General features: G+C 47.2%; 1 protein-coding gene across 1 annotated transcript in view; it reads left to right on the top strand.

Annotated features, from left to right (window-relative positions):
* slc2a3a (solute carrier family 2 member 3a) overlaps nt 1–23065 on the top strand; it is a 33670-nt gene that overhangs the window by 9129 nt on the left and 1476 nt on the right. The window contains exons 7-10 of the mRNA XM_056235356.1: nt 14896–15083; nt 16704–16808; nt 16898–16996; nt 17115–17318. Coding sequence (XP_056091331.1) covers nt 14896–15083; nt 16704–16808; nt 16898–16996; nt 17115–17318 — 596 coding nt within the window. The remainder of the gene's footprint in view (nt 1–14895; nt 15084–16703; nt 16809–16897; nt 16997–17114; nt 17319–23065) is intronic.

Raw genomic sequence — 23065 nt, 5'->3', positions numbered from 1 at the left:
TACACTCTATATAGCACACACAGGGCTACCATAATATGTGAGCAACATGTACATGTTTGTATTTTTGAGAGAATATTGTTTATGCGTGGTTATTGAAAAAAATAAAAAATAAAGTTTCTAATATAAGGCCACAAATAACATACTAAATATCTGTCCACAAGACTTTTGACTAGTGGATGTTGTCGCCTAGAGTATTTGCTTCAAATTGATCTGAAAATCATTCTGCCTAATCATTCACATAAAACAATAGATTGTTTTAAATTGTGAAAAACATTTTTTTGTTTGCAAAGGCAATATGCGGATGGGCGGATCGGCCCAACCCCCTCATGAATAATTAGGCAGTTCTCACCTGAGCAGACTGCATACTAATGAGCCTTTCATTCAGGGGTGTCACACAAGAAAGAATGCAAGGACAATATATATATAAATAAATAAATAAATATTTATATACACACACACATATATATATATATATATATGTGTGTATATAAATATTTATTTATTTATATATATATTGTCCTTGCATTCTTTCTTGTGTGACACCCCTGAATGAAAGGCTCATTAGTATATATATATACATATATATATACAAACAATCAAAATATAAATTAAAGCCAAAAGCACATTTTTAGTCACACCTTTTAGCCATCCACATACCATTTTTAGCCATCCACCGCGGTAAAAATAAACCAGTCTCATTTCAAAGTCGTACGCGAAATGACCGCCAGGTGGCGCAAAGGGACATTTAGCAAAACGTAAGTGGGGCTAATGTCTATTAACAGTAGCCTAAGGATGAAATACTACAAGTTATGGTAATTTCCAAATAAGCCTATACAAATTGTTGGTCATACAGATAAGATATAATCTTTTAAAACTGTAAAAGGCTAAAGTAGGTGTCACGGGTCTATGATGGAGGACTCAAATGCAGAACAAGTGTTAACAGGTTTTATTGACAAACAGTAGACAGAAGACAGGATGTGTTGGGAGAGGTGAACAGTCCAAAGAATAGGCAGGGATGAGACACAATGACAGCCGTAGTAACTAGCCGAGCAGCACTTGTAACTAGCAAGATGACTGGAAGCTGGAGAGTAGAAATGGCAGAGCAGAATGAGACCTCAGAATACAAGCAGTAGCCAGACAGGAACTTGTAAGTACTCCAGCAAGGCACTCAGGGATCTCAGGCTCAGCACCAGGCTTCCTCCAAAGCCAAGAGTGTAAGCAGTCAGGGACACTCTGCTAGCAGGACTGGAACTAGAGACACAGAAGACAAGACAGACAGGACCGATGGCAGAACTAAAGAACAAAATACTTCTACAAATAAAACACTGTAGACTTTAGTCACAAGAAACAAACTATGTAGCACAGTAGTACAACATCTAACGAACTGGCAACACATGAGGGAAAGAGCACACACATAAAGGGAGTTAACAAGAGTAACAGGTGAGAACACTTAGACAAGGAACAGGTGAACACACTCACGTAAACGAGGACTGAAACAAGGGAGCAGAGAACATGAGGAACAGGTGACAACACTCAGACAAACGAGGACTCAACTAGACAAGAGGGCGTGGTACAGGGAAACAAGGAGGCAGGAACAGAGGAGCACATGGCCAACACAAACACAACCATATGTTCAAGCACAACACAAACATAGAGACATGAAACAAAGACAACACAGACAAAGCTGCCAGAGCAAGACCCTGACAGTACCCCCCATCTAATGGACACCTCCAGGTGGGGCATAAACATAGAAGTCCCAAACTGACCAGGAAACACAGAGGGAGGGATGGGGCGGGTGGGAACAGAACCGGGTAAAAAGTTCAAGGCTGACAAAGGAGGTGCCGGCTTAGGGGAACCATAACCAGGAAACGCAGAGGGTGAGACGGGAGGAATGGGAACTTGATAGGAGGTACTCTTGGACACAGGAACTGGTCTAACTGGTCTGGACTTCCAACTGGGCTTGACAGACTTGGGGGCAAAGACATGACTAGCAGGATTGGTGAAGGTCTTGGAATCAGGTACAGGGACTGACTCAGGAGCGCCCTCCTGGGCTGCACTGACGTGCTCTGGGACTGACTCGTGAGCGCCCTCCTGGGCAGCGCTGGCTTGCTCGGAGACTGACTCATTAGCGTGCTCTGGGACTGCGCTCTCTGGAGCAACGCTCACAGCAGCGGGCTCGGGGACCGCCTTCACAGCAGCGGGCTCGGGGACCGCCTTCACAGCAGCGGGCTCGGGGACCGCCTTCACAGCAGCGGGCTCGGGGACCGCCTTCACAGCAGCGGGCTCGGGGACCGCCTTCACAGCAGCGGGCTCGGGGACCGCCTTCACAGCAGCGGGCTCGGGGACCGCCTTCACAGCAGCGGGCTCGGGGACCGCCTTCACAGCAGCGGGCTCGGGGACCGCCTTCACAGCAGCGGGCTCGGGGACCGCCTTCACAGCAGCGGGCTCGGGGACCGCCTTCACAGCAGCGGGCTCGGGGACCGCCTTCACAGCAGCGGGCTCGCATTCTGCAGTCTTGACAGGCTTGGCAGAAATGTCTAGGGACTTGACAAGACTTGTAAGACATTCAGAGAAGGCCTCTGCGGCAATGACAACAGGCAGCTTGGGAATTACCTCTGTGAACATGACAGGACTGGGAGAAATTGTCTCTGAGGGAATGACATTACTAGTCAATGGCTTAGAAAATGGTTCTACTGGAATTGATACCTCAGGAACCACTGGACCTGGAGCTTGAGAATGGAGAATTGTAGACTGTTCTGCACAGGCCTTTCTCTTCTTCCTCCGACGGGCTGATACTGTGTGCTGGACAGCCTCTGTAGTATCTACAGCTAACTCAGCCAAACCAGGCAGAATAGCAGTGACCGTCGACTCAGCAGTGACTGAAACAGACCTAGCAGACTCAGAAGTAACAGGAACACTCTGGGTAGTTACTGGGAAAACAGAGGTTAAGTCAGCAGACTCAGAGGTGGCTGGAACTGCCTTAATTGTCTGAGAGATGACAGCGGTTGACTTGACTGGGTCTTGAATAACAGAAAATGACGTGACTGGGACTGACCTGGATGCCTGAGAGATGATGGTGATTGGTTTGACTGACTCTGGGGTAGCTGTGGTGGACTGAACTGTCCTATTCCGTCTGAATCTTAGTTTCTTAGTGGAAGCCAGAGGAGGATCATAAATGTGACGAGACAGGCGAGGAAGAGCAGGGTGGTTGTTGAAAGCAGATTCCGGTGGACTGGGCGGCATTCCCCACTTACAGCGATTACCAAGGTACCTAGAGAAACCCCAGAAATCCAGAATCCTGAGAGAATCCATCTCCCATGCAGGCAGGGGGTCATCCAAGCAGGAGTTAAAAATGTCCTTGAGAGCAGCGTCATTATAATCTAGCCCCACAGACATGGTCCAAAAGAATTGGGCAAAACCCCCCACCTCAAAGCCATCCTGGCGAAGAGCAGTGAGACCACGATGACGAGACATTCTCTCCTGGATGTTAGCAGGTGGCAGGATCTTGATGCTCATTCTGCTGAGTCCTGAACTGGCCAGTTCGTTCTGTCACGGGTCTATGAAGGAGGACTCAAATGCAGAACAAGTGTTAACAGGTTTTATTGACAAACAGTAGACAGAAGACAGGATGTGTTGGGAGAGGTGAACAGTCCAAACAATAGGCAGGGATGAGACACAATGACAGCCGTAGTAACTAGCCGAGCAGCACTTGTAACTAGCAAGATGACTGGAAGCTGGAGAGTAGAAATGGCAGAGCAGAATGAGACCTCAGAATACAAGCAGTAGCCAGACAGGAACTTGTAAGTACTCCAGCAAGGCACTCAGGGATCTCAGGCTCAGCACCAGGCTTCCTCCAAAGCCAAGAGTGTAAGCAGTCAGGGACACTCTGCTAGCAGGACTGGAACTAGAGACACAGAAGACAAGACAGACAGGACCGATGGCAGAACTAAAGAACAAAATACTTCTACAAATAAAACACTGTAGACTTTAGTCACAAGAAACAAACTATGTAGCACAGTAGTACAACATCTAACGAACTGGCAACACATGAGGGAAAGAGCACACACATAAAGGGAGTTAACAAGAGTAACAGGTGAGAACACTTAGACAAGGAACAGGTGAACACACTCACGTAAACGAGGACTGAAACAAGGGAGCAGAGAACATGAGGAACAGGTGACAACACTCAGACAAACGAGGACTCAACTAGACAAGAGGGCGTGGTACAGGGAAACAAGGAGGCAGGAACAGAGGAGCACATGGCCAACACAAACACAACCATATGTTCAAGCACAACACAAACATAGAGACATGAAACAAAGACAACACAGACAAAGCTGCCAGAGCAAGACCCTGACAGTAGGCCTACACTCACAGGCTAAAGACAAAACGTTTTCTCGCTCATGTGAGAATCAAACGTTTGGATATTTCTCAGTAACAAAATTCATAGCCGAGCGGTAGAACTTACGGTTCATCATCAAGATGACACAGGTTCAAATCCCGCACATACAAGGTCTGCTGTAAATTTTATATTTATTATTGCAGAGAGATTTGTCTAGCTCTAAAACTCTGTTACACCATACAGTTTTTTTTTATATAGGCTATATATATATTTTTTTTTTATTCCAGGCTCTCACGCCACACCCCCGATTTCTCACGCTGAAGTGTCAACCCGGTCGGTCAAATTCCTGAAAGATATAGTTTATCTATAGATCTACCTGTTGAGCCACTCGTGATCGACTAGTTATACCGCGAATCAGTTAAAATATCCCGTAATCTATCTAGAGCGAGCGTGCATGCAAGACAGATATTGTGCTCCAAACCGTGCGCGCGCATGGCAGAGAGGTCTGTTCCCTATACAACCTAGAGTTTTTAAAAACATGGTTTTAAGTAAAGTGTGATTTGCCAGGGGGGACTGGGATTTCCTTCTGGTCTAAAAATCCCTACTTCTGCTGAATTAGTTTAATCCCCACACCCCTCTCTCCACAGCTAATCAATGCTATAGGCTACTTCACCAATATCAAATATATAAAATAGAGATATGCAACAGGCACGTTTAAACGACAAACAATAAAATCAAAGCCAGCGTTTCAGTTGTTCATTAGTTCCAGTGGCCTGAATGCATGCACGGCTTTTCAAAATTTCACAAAGCGTGTTGAGATTATTTTGAATGAAATATTGAAGTTTATAATTAAGTGTTTTGGCACACCACGCCGAGTGGCCCTATGCATTTTTCTAAAGTCGGGTTTTATTCTGGCATCGTGAGTTAGTGTTCGACAAACGCGGCGGCGCGTTCATTTAGATTAATTTATTTATCTCATTATTACAGCTAAAATAACTTAATAGGCGACTCCGTAATTTTTTGGTCATACAGATAAGAGTAGAGTAGCTTACATCGTTCAAAACTGTAAACTTGTATTCATATTAGGCTAACGACAAAAACAGTATATCTGTCCTCTCTGTCTCCGGGAACTGCGCGTCACAAAAATGAACCGAAAGCCACTTCAGCTCAGTCACGATAAGAAATCGGCTATGTCTAAAGAATTTAAATGTCTAAATATTTAGGCTAATAAATGTTATCTGATTATGTAGGCTAATCCATATGAAAACGAGAGGTACAGAGGATCTACTCAAACATGCGCTTCCCAATGAGAAAATGACAAGACAAGGGTGAAAATCTCGCTCTAATTAAATGTAGGCTAAATCGCCCTGAATTAAAATGTAAAAACATAATAATGTATTTGTCGAAATGTTGCGATATTGTTTCATTTAAGTTCATATTTATTCTATAAATGTTATTTAATTTAGCAGCATTACCACGAAGCACCGTGTTTCGATATTTATTTGAATACAAAATAAAATAAAAACTTAATTCACAAATTGCATGCCTGGTTGTAAGGATCCAAAGATCCCTGTAGACTTTAATATTAAGTTGAACATTTTGTTCATGACAACAAATTAACAAGCGTTTTTTCAGATTATATTTAGTTTTGCTTGGAAAAAGCTGCCCCAAACCAGTTTTATTTCATTAATTATTGAAATAATGAAATATTTAGTAATAAACTTTTATGACAGAAATATCACTAGGCTACATGTAACTTAAATCATTTAATTCCTTCATTATCAACACTGTCTAGAATAGCGATTTAAGTGTGAATTGCGACTTCTCTTTGTGTTAAGTCAGCCTCAGACTCCGATAGCCTGTGGGGGGTTGGAGGGACAGTTGCTGGACAAAGGTGTTAATGTTCCTCTTTCATATGGAGAGTGTCGGATAGCCAGCCTGATGAGCAGGCAAAATTATTGTAAGGATAAATCTGTGTCCAAATGTAGGCAAGGTAATTGAAGTTATTGTAAGGTGAATTCAACAAGGCATGCTGTGTCTTTGAAGCAACAATTAAAGGCTAAATAATTATCATGCATTGATCATATCATGCATGCGCAGCGAGGGAGACTAAATAAATTTGTTAAAAAGAGTTCCAGCGCGAGAGAGGCAAAGAAAAACGCATGTTTTTAATTTAATTATGTTTCTTTGGACAATTTTCGTTTTGTACTGTTTTAATTGTTTAATTTAGCTGTAATTTCTTTGGCAATACAAATTAAAAATGTCGCAATAATAAGATTAGCCTAGTGTTTCTTATTTTGCATCGCAAAAGAAATAAACTCTAAACCCGATGCAACCCTGTTTTAAATAAAAAAAACTGTCCCGACACTTTATTTAAACCTTGAAATGTTCGAACTTGGTTTCAAACTTAAGTAATTTTAGTGTTCTTTTACATTACACAATAATTTAGCAGACTAAAGACGAGCTTCTTCATTTTCATTTTCTGATGCAATCGGCTGACAATCTTCCTTCATCAGTTTATGTCGTTTGTGCAGCGGCTGCGGTTCTACAGGAATGTAGCAAATTTATGTTGTAATGATAATTAAACAAAACTCTTGACTTTAAATAAGTAAACAGTTATAAACAGTTAGCTATTTAAGCATCAAGGTGGTAAAATATAAACGCTGTAGGCCAATATCAGTTAACAACATCTATACTACATTGAGATTCGATCTCGGGTCGTTTGAAGCTCCTCGAAGCTCGTGTTGTTGCGTTGACCACTGAGCTACCGTCTGTACACTGTTAAAGTTGTAAAGCCTCATTGATGTAGCCTAAATGTTTTTATTGCAATGTTTTATGTTGAAATGTTTTCATTATTTATTCAATTACATTTCAGTAGCCTAATTTCAGTATTGTGATTATGAATTATTTTAACCACGTTTCACTTGTTGAATTCATCTGCTACCAGCTTTCAATCGCTCTGAATCAGCGCGGTGCGGCAGCAGATTACGCATTAGAGAGAATAAACCGGAATAAACGAACACTTTTCATAGTCTATGATTGTAGCGCCTCTTAGCGGTAAAAGGCAGCAAATACACCACACATTTTACCGCCGCGGTGGAACCAAGGGGGTAATCCATCGACCGGAAGTTGAAGCCGGCCGGGTGCCGCCATGTTGTAGCAGAACTTCACTTGCGTTAGCATTTCCATTGACTCCCATTCATTTTGGCGTCACTTTGACAGCGAATAACTTTACATCTGAGGCGTTTAAAGACTCCATTTGTCCATTATTTATTTCTAAAGAAACACGACAATGTATAAAGGGCTCCATTACCTTCTATGTTACATTATGGCCCCGTAGAAACAGATTTAGTAAAAATAGGCTAACGATTGCGTCATAACCACTCGACTCTTTGTCGCGCTGTACAGAAATTACCGTACAGACAGGAGGAGAAGCTCGCAGGCAATCGGGGGGACGTCCCGTCAAGGGAGAAGCCCATAGATAATGAGTCCATAAAAGCAACGGAATACTTACTCCTGCTCACTCACGCCAAATAACTCTTTGCTCAAGTTCCCCGTCTCTGCCAGATTAACGTTGGCAGTTTTCACGCACAGCTACTAGAAGATTAACGTCTGTCAGACAGGTTGCTCACGTCATCAAGCTTAGTTTGAGTCGGTCTGAGTCTGCGCGTCAGGAACGGAAGTTCTCAAAAATCGCTAAAAGTGGGCTTCAACTGTCTCAACTGAGTTCCAATGAGATCGCTCTGTCCATTTCTTTTACTGTCTATGGGTGGAACGGCTGATGTGGGCATTGTCATGGCTTGCCGACATTTGCGTTTGAATAGCGCGCGTCCTCCGTGGGCGTGTCAGATTAACGCGTAATGAAGTGTAATGAGCTGGGGAAAAAATACTGACAGCACTCTCTTTTCATACAGATTGCATAAACTGAGAATATTTGTTTTTTATATAAATTACTTCATTTAAAAGAAGAGAATTCAAGCTTCATAAAGAAAAATCTCTCGTGCCTGTGTGACAAGTAATCGCGGAGTTACAGTTAATCTTAGGACGCGTTTCAGAATGGACTTCACTGACAGAGAGAACGCAGAACTCGCATCATGTTTGTTTTTCTTTATTTGGTGAAAAGCACAACACTTTGTTTTTATTGTGAGTATCCACAAAAAAAATAGAAACTTAACAGGATCGATTGATGTATAACATTTGCCTGTATGACAAAAATCGACTGAGTTATTTGAGTCTCTTTTGCACTGATAAGAAAAAAAGCGAGCAGATCACGCCGGCGTGATTGCAGACCCAGAGGGTTAAAAACAATCACTGTCTTTGCAAATATGTTTTGTTATGCTAGGTGGTGCAGAAATGACACACTATAGCTTTAAGCCATTTTTGTTTTTACCTACATTTTTAATACAACATGTTTTGCTAAATAACAAATGTGTATTTTCATTATGTTGTACAAACGTTGTTATGTCATTTATCATTTCCCCAACATTGTAAAAACATTACCACATCCCACCTACCATTTTTAGGACATTCAGTAATGTGTTTACCAAAAAACATTTAAGATGCAGACTATTAGAGAATAACTCATTCACTTTTCTGAATTCAAAATTCATGTTAGAAGAACTGGCATTGCAATGTTTTGTTATGCTTTGTTTTGTTTTGGCAGTAGATACTGACATTACTTTTTCATAAACTTCATTGATATAATTTGTTGTGAATCTAATGTTCTCACCTCATATTGTTATGAATTAATTAGAGTAATAATAGTAATAATGGAATGTTTAATTAATTGTCTTCAATAATAATAGAACCAGTGCCATTGCCATTTATGATGTTGTTCAGCTTTAAGAATAAATTACCCATAATGCTTAGTGGGAGAGTGAGAGTGTGCAGTAAAGAAAAGAAAAGAAGAAAAGAAAAGAAAAGAAAAGAAAAGAGAAAGATGTGACTTTTCAATGTGTGTGCACTGCATCCCTGCATAATACTGCACAAAACTTCAGTAAACAGTTTATTTTATTTTAATGAAAGTCATCAGTGGTTATTATTGCTTGCTAAGAAGAAAAGACACAACACCTATTCTAGCGGACTCACTAAACTAGCCTGGTAACAAGTGTTCCCTTTCGTAGTCACTTCGAGTTACGTCGAAATGACGACGAAATGGGGGTTTCGCTTAGAAGCCTATCACCTTCGAGTGTTAAAAAACGAGCCAATGGCAAAGAAATGCCATGGGTCTGCGGAATTTGCATTGCATAACTCCGCCCCACCTCTTGGGTATATAAGGAAGAATGCTGGCAGAATGCAGACATGTTTCTGCTTTGGAGCCAAGAGGTCCTCTTTACTCCTACAGCCTGAATACTCTCTGAGTGTCATCGAGTATCCTTTGAGACGAGCAGCTCTCCAGTCTGTGTTGGTGCAAAGGCGATTTCCAGCGAGTTTCACATTCCTGCCTGCTGATCTGTGCAGTGGTCTGCATTCAGCGTGTGTGTTTCTCCCTGGCCGCTTCAGCACAGGCTGCTGAGCGTCCTTTCACAAAAGAGCTTGTACGGGCACGTCTTTTTCAAGATGTTTCGCCCGTGTATTTCTGGGTGCGGTCGTTCCGTCTCATTATCTGATGGGCATGATCGTTGTCTTGCGTGTTTGAGCTTAGAACACGCAAAGGCAGCTTTCATGGATGAGTCATGTTTTCACTGCGGGAACATGACCATCGCTGTGCTAAGATCGAGACTCCGTGACCTTATTAAAGGTAGAGTCCCCTCTGCCACACCCCTTTCTACCCCCTCCTCGAGAGCTGGTACTTCGGTTGGTGGCCAGGGTGATCAGAGGGTTATGGTGTGGAACTCTGTCCCGACGATGTGTCCTCGGGCCACACCCCCCTCTCTAGTGCAGCAACCCGAGCACCTCGAGTGCAGCCGCGGGGCCGTCTTCGGATGTGCCTCGTGTCTCATTCGGTGCTCCAGATGATGAGGCGATGTCGATCGCCGAATCACAAGGCGAGCTGGTATTTTCTGTGGATGAGGATTCGGATGTGCTGCCGCCCCCGGGGTCGCGGCATTGTCCGAGTCCGACCCGGAACTGACAGCTATGCTTTCCCGGGCCACCACGAGTGTCGGGTTAGCGTGGTACTCTCCACCCTCTCCTGAACGCTCGCGGTTGGATGATTGGTTCTTGGGGGCTGCACGCGCTGACTCTCGTCAGCGCACCCCCCAGTTCCTTTCTTCCCGGAAGTGCATGAGGAGGTCACGAGCTCCTGGAAGTCCCCGTTGTCTTCCCGTGATCGCTTGGCGACCTCCTCCGCCTTCTCTGCCCTTGATGAGGAAAGGGTACACTGGGGTTCCACCTGTCGAACGCTCTGTTGCGATGCAACTGTGTCCGCAGAGTGCTTCGATGTGGCGTGGTGACCCAAAGCACCACTCCAAAGCCTGTAGGTTTTCGTCTACCTTGGTGGCCAATTCCTACAGAGCTGCGGGGCAGGCCGCCGCCTCACTGCATGCCATGGCCATCCTCCAGGTCTACCAGGCCAGGATGCTCAGGGACATGCACGAGGGCAGAGCTGACCAAGAGCTCTTTGATGAGCTGCGGACCGCCACCGACCTTGCTCTCCGAGCGACGAAGGTGACCGCACGCTCCCTTGGTCAGGTGATGTCCACAGCTATGGTCCAGGAAAGACACCTCTGCCTTAACCTGGCCGATATGCTGGATGCCGACCGGACACGTCTCCTCGACTCCCCTATATCCCAGGCAGGCCTTTTCGGCGGCGCGGTCAAGGACTTCGCCCAAAAGTTCTCGGCCGCCCAGAGACAGACTGAGGCTATTAAGCACATACTGCCCCGGCGGCCAGCTGCTGCCGCCACCCAGCCGCCGACTCAGTTCACTCAGTCTGTTCGCCGCCGAGGGCGCCCCCCTGCGACTTCCATCCCTCCCGCTCGGCCCCAGCAGCAGCCTTTACCGGGCCGCGCCGCGGAGGTGGTCGCAAGAAGGCGCCCCAGTCCGCTTACTGATGCGGACAGCTCAGAGATGGCCTATAGTTCTGCCAAGGAGGTGGTAGCAGGGCCACTCCTTCCCCTGGTGGAGGGCCGGGGGAGAAACTCTCCTTGCCGCTGGCCAGTTTACAGCGATCGACCGGTGTGCCCCTAGAATGAGTTTCCAGGCATGTTGTTGTCTCAACAGATGCCTCCACCACGGGTTGGGGTGCCATGTACAGTTTACATGCTGCCGCGGGCTCCTAGACAGGACCCCAGCGCCTTCTGCATGTCAGTTGCCTGAAGTTGCTGGCAGTACAATTGGCTCTGCACCGCTTCCATGTGTTGCACTAAGACCAGCACGTACTAGTCCGTCCAGACAATACCGCGTCAGTAGCGTACATCAACCGTCAGGGTGGTCTACGCTCCCGCCATATGTTGCAACTCGCTCGCCACCTCCTCTTATGGAGTCAGAAGCATCTGAGGTCGCTTCATACTATTTACATTCCAGGAGACCTGAACTGTGCAGCCGACGAGCTCTCACGGATTCAGCCTCTCTCCGGCGAATGGCGACTCCATCCCCAGTCGGTTCAGCTGATTTGGGAACAGTTCGGGGACGCTCAGGTAGATCTGTTTGCCTCCCACGACTCTTCCCATTGCAGCCTGTTTTATTCCCTGACTGAGGGCACGCTCGGCACGGATGCACTGGCGCTCAGCTGGCCGCAGGGCCTCCGCAAGTATGCGTTTTCCCCAGTGAGCCTTCTCGCACAGACCCTGTGCTAGATCAGGGAGGACGAGGAGCAGGTCATTTTGGTTGCGCCCCACCGACTCACCCGGACCTGGTTCTCCGAACTTGTACTCCTCGCGACAGCACCTCCCTGGCCAATTCCTCTGAGGAAGGACCAACTTTCTCAGGTACAGGGCACCCTATGGCACCCTCAACCCGATCTTTGGAACTTCCACGCGTGTAGCTCCTGGACGGGACGAGGTAGGTTTGAGTACCCTACCACTAGCGGTGGTGGCTTCCATCACTTGCGCTAGAGAATCGTCCACGAGACATGCCTATGCATTGAAGTGGAACCTCTTCGTCAACTGGTGCTCTTCTCACCGAGAAGACCCCACGATATGCATGATCAGTGTCGTGATTTTCTTCCTGCAAGAAGGGTTGGAGCGAAGGCTGTCTCCCTCCACCCTGAAAGTTTATGTTGCCGCTATCGCCGCACATCATGTTGCAGTTAAGGGTAAGTCCATTGGGAAGCACGACCTGGTCATCAGGTTCTTGAGAGGAGCGAGGAGACTGAATCCTTCCCGTCCTCCTCTCGTACCCTCTTGGGACCTCTCAGTGGTTTTAGTGGAGCTCAGTGGAACTCAGTCCTCTCGTGTACTCGCTTCAACTAGCCAGTAACCAGGATCCGCTCAGGTGTCTTCGCTTGCTCGCCATTCCACTTCACGGACTGGATACGTGCGACATTCTCCTCAGTTGAGTTTCCCCGAGAAGCCCTAAGTTCCTCCCGCACTGTTGACTTCAACGCCAAGGTTATGCCCCCGGCAGCTTTCGCAGTTGGCTAGGTGCCTCCATGTGCATGGTCCCCCCACTGGGTGACCCCCACGTGTGTATTTCCACTGTAAGCCTCCTTGAGCATGTGTCTTTCCCTCTGCAAACCACCTTGCCACTCCTGGAGTTGAAAGATTCCACCCTACTGGCTGGACACTCCAGTGTTCTTCCGTATGCTACCCCCTCTCGGGCCATACGTGTATTCCTAAGACCTCCCTTCGGGCGGGCATGGTTGCTTATCTCTACTGAGATATGCTTCCCAGTGTATCTTGGTAATCCTGTGTTAAGTGGGAGTCCTTCGTCCGTGCCAGTCTCACGACAGGGAGCTCACACTTACGCAGGGCACTGGAAGACAGCCGAGAGGTGGCGTGATTAGACTGGTACCCCCATTTCGTCGCCATTCGACGTAACTCCTGACTACGAAAGGGAACGTCTCGGTTACGTACCGTATTTTCCGCACTATAAGGCGCACTTAAAAGCCTTTAATTTTCTCAAAAAACGACAGTGCGCCTTATAATCCGGAGCGCCTTATATATGGATGGTGAACACACGTTCACCAAGACGGGGAGACAGCGCCGGGCGACTTACGCCACTATCTGCCAATGGATCGTGGATGCCTGGGCTGATATATCAGTCTCAACTGTGATCCGAGCTTTCACGAAAGCAGGAATAATCTCTTTATTCAGCCAGCCCACATACCCGCATTTACTTCCTGTTTTCGGTCGATGTCCACAGTACCAGATTAGCTGTTATGTCCACATTGTCGAGTTCGCGCGCGCGATCAAACCTCCTCCGTGTGTTCAACATCTGATTTGGATGAACTATCCATTTGAGCTGATATTCTCAGAACACCACACAGCACCGTCATCGGCTGACAGCTGACAGTCTGAGTCTCCACTGTTGCTTAGTTACCAATGATCGCGCGCGCGCACTCGACAATCGACTACTGTGGACTTCGACAGAAGAAAATACGGGTATGTGAGCTGGCTGAATAAACATAATTTTTATTCATATCTTTCACATTTACTGCAGTCAGATTCACCGTGTTCACTCACATGGCTGTGCACTTGTAATGACACATTAAGGTTGTTAAGAGGCTAAAAGTAGGTTTAAAACTTGCCCCGTTTAAATCAACAGGGTGCGAATTTTAAAAAGAGGATAACACGGTCGGTTTTTGTCGTTGTTATCTGTACTGACAGCACTCCAAATTTACAAAAAAATGAGCTCAATGTTAAAATTGACCGGAGTTCTCCTTTAACGTTTGAACAACGACATGGGAGTGAACGGAGTTGTCAGAATGCTTAATAAAGTTTGACTTTGTCTGACTGTTTTGTTGATATTCCCTTTAGCACATCTAGTGGATGCATAACGCAAACCCAGTCAAACGTTTGACTGCAGTATCTTATGCGCCTTATAATCCGGTGCGCCCTATATATGAAAAATGTTCTAAAATAGGTCATTCATTGAAGGTGCGCCTTATAATCCGGTGCACTAATAGTGCGGAAAATACGGTATGTAACCCTCGTTTCCTGAGTAGGGAACGGAGACGTTACGTCTTCCTTCCACCTTCGCTGTTCCGCAGGAACGCCAAGCTCAGTCTTGGCTCCTCAGCAGGGAAACATGTCTGCATTCTGCCAGCGTTCTTCCTTATATACCCACGAGGTGGGGCGGAGTTACGCTATGCAAATTCCGCAGACCCGTGGCATTTCTTTGCCATTGGCTCGTTTTTTAACACTCGAAAGTGATAGGCTTCTAAGCGAAACCCCCATTTCGTCGTCACTCAGGGAACGAGGGTTACATACGTAACCGAGACGTTTCATTGTTTCCACAAAAATATTAAGCAGCACAACTGTTTTCAAAACTGATAATATGAAATGTTTCCTGGGCATTAAATCATCATATTAGAATGATTTCTGTAGGATCATGTAACACTGAACACTGGAATAATGGCTGCTGAAAATTCAGCTTTACCATCACAGGAATAAATAGAAAGATTAGATTTCTATGGTAAGTCACCAAACCTCCATTATGTTGTCCCCCAGCACTGGTGCGTCTCCGTGGTTATGAGGATGTTGGGAAGGACATGCAGGAGATGAAGGAAGAGAGTGCGAAGATGGCCATGGAGAAGAAGGTGACCATCCCAGAGCTCTTCCGCATTCCTGCTTACCGCCAGCCTCTACTCATCGCTGTCATGCTGCAGCTGTCCCAGCAGCTCTCTGGCATCAATGCTGTGAGTGACATAATTTACTTAAATGCATTTGCATACTACCTACTATTTTGAATATAAAACAATGTACAGGATGTGTATATTGTTCATAATATGCATACTTTGTGAACTGAGTAAATATTTGAATGTTTTAGTAGGATGTCCTACTAAACTTTCAAACAAAGCACTCCACAATATCCCAAAATGGAATGTGCTGGAATTTACATTATATTTCGAGTGTGACAAGTGATCTGGGATATCGACCATGATTTTTAACATCCACTTTAAAACTCATTATTTGATTGGACTGCCAAATGTCAAGTCAAGTCAAGTCAACTTTATTTATATAGCGCTTTTTACAATACAGATAGTTTCAAAGCAGCTTTACAGTGATAACAGAAAAATTATGCATTTCGGCTGTTGTTCAGCTGAAGTCAGTTCAGTGTTGATTCAGTTCTGTTGTAAACATCATCATTATTAAATTAGTTCATTTCATCTATAAAGCAGTTTTGCAAAAAAAGTATGTCATCGTCCAGCTCAGTTCAGTTCTCATACAACAGCGTCAGTACAGTCAGATCAATAGTATTTTTGAATATTAAGTGTCCCCAACTAAACTAAGCAAGCCAGAGGCGACAGTGGCAAGAATCTCACACTCCATCAGGTGACAGAATGGAGGGGAAAAAAACTTGGGAGAAATCAGGCTCAGTCGGGGGGGCAGTTCTCCTCTGGCCAACGAACGGACATGGTGTGAATATGATTCAGGCTGCATCACAAGTCAGAATTCAGATCGGGATCAGTAGCATTCAAATATTCATCCAGTTCCTTTTGCTTGAAGATCGATTCATCACGCTGACATGGAGCCAAAGCTGGCCATAGGGTCTGTGCGGACGACCTGTCTGGTTCTTGTGGTATTTGCTGAGGATCTGTGCTGTGGCTGTCATGTCGATGAGGCCTTCACAGGGGATTGAATAATAGAAATTTATAATGTGTTATGTGTATGCCAGGTTAAAGAGATGTGTTTCTATATTTAAACTGACAGAGTGTGTCTGCCTCCCGTACAAGGCCAGGAAGACTATTCCAGAGTGTTGGTGCTAATTCTGCTAAATAGGAAAAAGATCTACCACCTGCAGTTGATTTTGATATTCTTTGTATATTATCAACTGGCCAGAATTTTGAGATCGCAATAGACGTGAAGGACTATAATGTGTTCAGAGCTCCCTCAAGTACTGAGGAGCTAAGCCATTTAGTATTTTGTAAGTAATCAGCAAGATTTTAAAATGCATGCGATGTTTAATAGGGAGCCAATGCAATGTTGACAGATCCGGGCTAATACGGTCATATTTCCTGGTTCTAGTAAGGACTCTAGCTGCTGCGTTTTGGCGCAGCTGGAGTTTGTTTATTAAGCGTACAGGGCAACCACCCAGTAGAGCATTACAATAATCTAGCCTTGAGGTCATGAACACGTGAAATCACTTTTCTGCATTTGTCATTGAGAGCATGTGTCGTAATTTAGATATATTTTTAAGATGGAAAACTGTGGCTTTCAAATGAAAATTAATGTTTAATATGCAATTGTGTTCTCATTTTACTGTAACTTTACATTCTTTAGTTAACCATTTTGCCTTTTCTTCCTGTTTCTCCAAGGTATTTTATTACTCAACTGGTATTTTTGAGTCGGCCGGAGTGACTCAGCCCATTTACGCCACCATCGGAGCCGGAGTAGTAAACACTGTCTTTACTGTAGTATCTGTAAGTATTTAATTATTTAACTTTATGAGAAATCTATGTGTATTGTAAATGTGATGTGTTAATACTTTCATTTGATCCTTTTCTAAAAGCTATTCTTGGTGGAGAGAGCGGGACGGAGAACTTTGCACCTTATTGGTTTGGGTGGAATGGCCATCAGTGCCTTGGCCATGACAATCGCTCTCTTATTGGTGGGTCCTTCTGTCTGTTTTCATTTTGCTACAGATTCAAAACAGGCCCTGTTAATATCTGGCCATCATGGGAATGTTAATGTCATACCTATGTTTTCTTACCTTTGTCCCTGAGCAGAAGGACATTGAGTCTCTACGCTACCTCAGCATTGCTGCAGTCTTTGGCTTTGTTGCCATGTTCGAGATGGGCCCTGGACCTATTCCCTGGTTCATAGTGGCTGAACTGTTCTCCCAGGGGCCACGTCCTGCTGCCATGGCCGTTGCAGGATGCTCCAACTGGACAGCCAACTTCCTTGTGGGAGTCAGCTTCCCTAAATTGGAGGTGAGTTTAATTTAGATTGCCTTTTAAAGGTGCAGTAAGCGATTTCTGGTAAACGCTGTTGATATTTGAAATCACCAAAACAAACACGCCCCTACCCATAAGGATCACACCCTTATCTTGATGCCTCCACCCCCTCATTCATGTACACGATATGCAACACAGACAACAGCTATAGAGGAATCTGCCGATGTGACTGTCGCCCAAGGGTATGATGTCATAAATAAATGAAAGCAATTTGTGCTACTATGATAATTTAGGTCGAATGTCTAATTGTTATTTAGCTCCTCTATTCTTTTGATGGCAAAGTCAACCCTTCCATCCCAAAAAACAAATGTGCAAGTGCAAATGAACAAACAAGCAAAGATGACACTCGAGTATATTCAAGCTAAAGAAAGCATATCTTAGTTCTGTTAAACACAGCAAAACCAACGTTACTCACGTATCGAGAAGAAAAACCTCTGCGTCTGTTTTCAGGCCTTCATACTTAGGTCTCTCCAAGCTTCTTCCATATCAATGTGGGTCCTTCTTCTTGCCTGGTTGTAACCCTTCTTTTTAAAGTTATATTCCCCTGGCCTTTTTCTCTTTTGTGTTTTCCATTGTTCCACTGTTTTTGCCATCTCTCTCTTTTTATAGTTGTTCTGCTGGTGTCTGTCTTGTACACTGAGCTCTCTTTTCTCCCCCACCATGCGTGTATACGCCCCTTACTGCTAATTGGCTACAAGTGTGTTTTGGTGCTCGGCCTGATCCACTTTTCAACAGTGTTTTTTCAAAAAATTGCTTACTGCACCATTAAAATCAATTGCCGTTATGTTAACCACTTAAAACTACTGTATTGTTTTTAAAGTAAAACTATGAATAATTTTGTATGGAAAACGTCTCTGGTTACTTACGTAACCTATGTTCTCTGAATAGGGAACGAGACGCTGCGGAAAGCGCAGTGGGATATCCTCTGGATGTGCCGATTGCCTGAAGCCCTATAGAATCACGCCAATTCATTGGCTGATGGCGCTCGCGCAAAGCTGGCTCCGCCCCGACGCTCTTACGTCGTCGCATGATGAACGCGCGCGCGCCATCCTCTCCTCAGATTTCTCTGCCGAAAAGAAAAACTGTCGGCAGCGCGAGGAGCTTGGCAGCGAACGCAGCTTCTCGTTCCCTATTCAGAGAACAAAGGTTACGTAAGTAACCAGAGACGTTCTCTTTCATAGGTTCACTCAACGCTGCGGAAAGCGCAGTGGGAACGAAATACCAAACTTGCCAAGCTAAGCGCTGCCATGACTGGTACCAGACCAAATAATAATAACAACCATGATAGGTTCAAGCAGATAGAACCTGGGAACCTGGAGTCATGTCAAGATCTAAATTATAGAACCTCACAAAGGTGTGCGGAGAGGACCAACCTGCCGCCACACAAATGTCTTCCAAGAGGGCCCCTCTAAAGAGAGCTTGAGAGGAAGCCACACTTCTGGTGGAATGTGCTCTGATGCTAAGAGGTGAAGGCAAACCACGCACCTCGTAAGCCAGCGAAATAGCGTCCGTTACCCAGTGGAAAATCCTCTGCTTTGATGCTGCAAGCCCGCGGCGGCCAGCACCAAAACATACCAAGAGCTGGTTTGATTTCCTCCAACCGCCTGAGCGATCTACATACAACTTCAAAGAACGGACCGGGCAGAGCAAGTAAGTTTCCTTTCTTCCTCAGAGGCAAAAGGAGGAGGGTGGAAAGCATTAAGGTTAACAACCTGAGAGCGGAACGCCGTGGAAAGAATCTTGGGTACATACCCCGACCTCGGCCTCAAGGTAACCCTAATCAGGCCAGGAGCCAAGTCCAAGCATGACTCACTAATAGAGAGAGCCTGCAAATCCCCCATCCGCTTTAGTGAAGATAAAGCTAACAAAAGAGCAACCTTAAGAGTCAGAATCCGCTCAAGGGCTGACTCCAAGGGCTCGAAGGGAGCCTCTGTCAAACCCTCCAGGACGACTGACAGGTCCCACGAGGGAACACTAGGGGGGCGAGCCGGTTTCAGGCGCCTAACCCCACGCATGAAGGCCGAAACTAACCTCAGTTTCCCCAAGGGAATCTCATCTGATTCTCTATGAGCGGCTATAGCTGCGACATATACTCTGAGAGTGGTAGCGGCCGCTCCGGACTTTTCCTGCAGGAATTCCAGCACTGAGCCTACTGAGCCTACTACATTCGCAATGGTCTCCTGAACGTCGGTTGGGAGATCAAAGCTTAAAGCTAACGGCCTCTAAAAGGCCAAACGTACAGCTTCCAAATGTCGGGGCGAGGATGCCATATCCTGCCCTGAAGCTGGGAAAGCAGGTCCTCCCTGACCGGGATCTCCCAGGGGGAGGATTCCAACAGAGGGATCAGCTCCGAAAACCATGGCTGGGACGGCCAGAATGGGGCTACCAGAAGGAGGCGGACTCCGCTCTCCCTCACTCTGGACAGAACCGCCTGAATCAGCTTGATGGGCGGGAAGGCATACAGTTTCTGCATCGGCCAAGGGTGGGCGAACGCATCTATCCCCAACGGAGCTGGAGGGCTCAGAGAGAACCAAAGCGGGCATTGGGACGACTCCTGAGATGCAAAGAGGTCCACTTCCGCTTTCCCGAACACCTCCCAGATCAGGGCCACCGTCTGGCTGTTCAACATCCATTCCCCAGACCTGAGCTTCTGCCTCGACAGAAAATCTGCTGCGAGATTCAGAATCCCTGGGACATGAACTGCTCTCAGAGAGAGGAACTTGTCCTGGGACCACAGGAGAAGGTGACGCGCATGCCTGTCTAGGGTGCGCGATCGTGAACCCCCCTGTCTGTTTACATGGGACACTACTGCCATATTGTCCGTTCTGACAATGACATGGTGTCCTTCGAGGAAAGGGAGAAAGTGGCAAAGAGCCAGGAAGACAGCCCTCAGCTCCAAGCTGTTTATGTGCCATGAGAGGGTCTCGCCAGTCCAAACCCCACACGCTGGCCTGCCCTCGAAAACCGCTCCCCAGCCGGTCAGAGAGGCATCCGTCGTAACCATCTGGCGACGGAATACCGCACCCATACCGACTCCTTTCTGAAGGAAGAGGGGGTCCCGCCAGATTGACAGGGCGCGAAAGCAACTGCGCGACACCTTCAATAGGCGAAGGGCTGGCCCCGTGGGCCGAGCCCCTGAGAGCTTCATCCACCACAGAAAAGGTCTCATGTGGAGTAGCCCCAGAGGAAGCACAGGGGAGACCGCGGCCATAAGGCCCAGAAGTCTGCGGCAGGTGCTCACGGAAAACATGCTGGCCTAGTGCAAAGCGGGACAGACATGTCACCAGACTGGAAATCCGTGCAGGAGCCAAACGGGCCTGCATAAGAACGGAGTCCATGCGTACCCCCAAGAAAACCGTGTTCTGAGCTGGAGTAAGAACGCTCTTCTCCGTATTGAACCTCAAACAGAGAGACTGAATATGACGGAGCACAATGTCCCTGTGGTGAGTCACCAACTCTCTGGAGTGGGCTAAAAGGAGCCAATCGTCCAGGTAGTTGAGTATATGGATGCCCTGGAGCCGCAGCGGGGCCAGAGCAGCATCCATACACTTTGTGAACGTCCTTGGCGCTAGAGCAAGGCCAAAGGGGAGGACCCTGTACTGGTACGCTTTTTCTCCAAAGGCGAACCTGAGGAACTTCCTGTGTCGCCGTACGACCTGGATGTGGAAATAAGCATCCTTGAGGTCTACTGTCACGAACCAGTCCCCCAGCCGGATATGAGATATGATGGCCTTCAGCGTCAACATTTTGAATTTCCCTTTGTAAAGAGAGAAATTCAACCGGCGAAGATCTAGTATCGGCCGCAGGCCGCCTCCCTTCTTCGGGACCAGGAAGTAACGGCTGTAGAAGACCTGTTCGACTTCCCCCGAAGGAATCTCTTCTATCGCCCCCTTCAACAGAAGGGATGAAATCTCCTGCTGTAGTACAGAAGCCTGAGCGGCGCTTTCGACTACAGTAGGAAAGACCCCGTTGAAGCAGGGGGAGTTGCGACAAAACTGAAGCGTGTAGCCGAGCCGAATTGTGCGAAGGATCCAAGGCGATACCCCTGGTAAACGCTCCCATTCTTGAACGAAATGTGATAGAGGGAGAGGAGTATTGCAGTGCAAGGGACATACCTGAGGTAGGGTGTCGCGCTGGTTCCCATGGGGAGGTGCGGTTGACCGTGGAGGAGAGCGCTTGGCGTCCTGACACGTACTGGGGGGTACCACCACCTGGATAGAAGTAACTGGGTCCGCCTGCTCCAGAGGAAAACGAACTGTGTCTCCGAGGAAGCGATTGGCGGGTGTAACGTGCACCGGGAGCGAGGCGAGACAGCAAGACGCGTCTCCTTCCTCCTGCGCCGGACTGGGTGAAGAGAGTGAAACAGGACCTGCACTTCGAAACACGCTGGGTGGCGAAGGTGACAGGGTTGGATGAGGAGAGCCGGCTGGAGGAGGGCAGAAACGCTTGCGCGGTCTGTCCCAACCTCGTAGATCTGGTAAGGCTCTCCTCCTTCTGACCTGCGGGTCAGGAACGGCTCGAGGAGGCTGGAGCGGCCGATTTGTTGGACCGCTTCAGCTGAAGGCGCTTGTGAGGGCACTGGCGGGGAAATGGACGACCTCGGGCTCCCCAGACCGTAGTTGGTGGGTGGTGAGCCGGGTCACTCCTGCTAGTAGGGAATTCAGCCCTATGAGCAGAGCGTTCTCGGGTTTGAGAAGGGGGAGGGTTGGAGTCTCTTGGCCCTCTGACCCTCCTGGGCATAAACTGCCTGAACGCGGCTGACTGAGACTTAGCGGTGCGGAACTTCTCAACCACCGTGTTGACCGCCTCCCCGAAAAGACCTGAGTGGGAGATAGGGGCATCCAGGAGGAAACTCTTATCCTTGTCTCGGATCTACAGCCCGAGCAGTGAGTTTGGTGGCTCTTAGGGCCAGATCTGTGGCTTTGCGAAGCTCTTTGACAGCTTCGGGCGTCAGTCCCTCTTCTTCATCCATGTCCTTCAAGACGTCCGCTTGGTAGGCTTGAAGGATGGTCATGGTATGCAGGGCCATGCCTGCTTGACCAGCCGCCATGTAAGACTTCCCAATAAGGGAGGAAGTAGTCCTACAAGCCTTGGAAGGAAGAAGGGGACGCGCCTTCCAGGACGGTGCAGACGATGGGGCGAGGTGGTAAGCCAGCGTGTCCTCGACCGCTGGAATAGCGGAATAACCCTGCTCCACAAAACCCACAAGGTTGGTGAAGTCAGCGGCTGCCGCATTAGTTAGGCGTGCGGAGAAAGGCTGCTTCCAGGATCTGGAGATCTCGTGATGCAGATCACTGAAAAGGGGCAGCTTTCTTCGCTCTGGCCTAGAATTAGGGCCACGTAGGAACCTCTCGTCGAGTTTGGACGATTGAGACTCGCGGGGCTCATCAGGCCAGTCAATAGAGAGCTTCTCTGTAGCGCGCGACAGCACGTCAATAAGCTCAGTGTAGGCCGGAGTAGGCCGCGTGTCCTGGCCGCTAGGCGGGATAACGTCATCAGCCAAAGCAGGCCCGAAATCCTCGGAGTCGGAGGCTGCAGTGTAAATCACGTCATCCAGACCGAAAGAAACCGATTCACGGGCTCCCGGGCTGGGGCATAAATAATCATGCGCGAATTCAACCGCGCCACGTGCGTGCTCGCGAGAGGGAGGGAGAGAAAGGGCGAGGCCCGTCTGCTCGTACTCAATATCCTCGAGCTCAACATCCGAGCCCAGCAGTCTCGGG

The sequence above is a fragment of the Rhinichthys klamathensis genome, unplaced genomic scaffold (genome assembly GCF_029890125.1).
Source record: "Rhinichthys klamathensis goyatoka isolate OS25496 unplaced genomic scaffold, OSU_Roscu_1.1 h1tg000420l_1, whole genome shotgun sequence".
Taxonomy (NCBI): domain Eukaryota; kingdom Metazoa; phylum Chordata; class Actinopteri; order Cypriniformes; family Leuciscidae; genus Rhinichthys; species Rhinichthys klamathensis.
The sequence above is the reverse complement of the archived record's forward strand: the minus strand, read 5'-3'. Positions and strand labels throughout refer to the sequence as shown.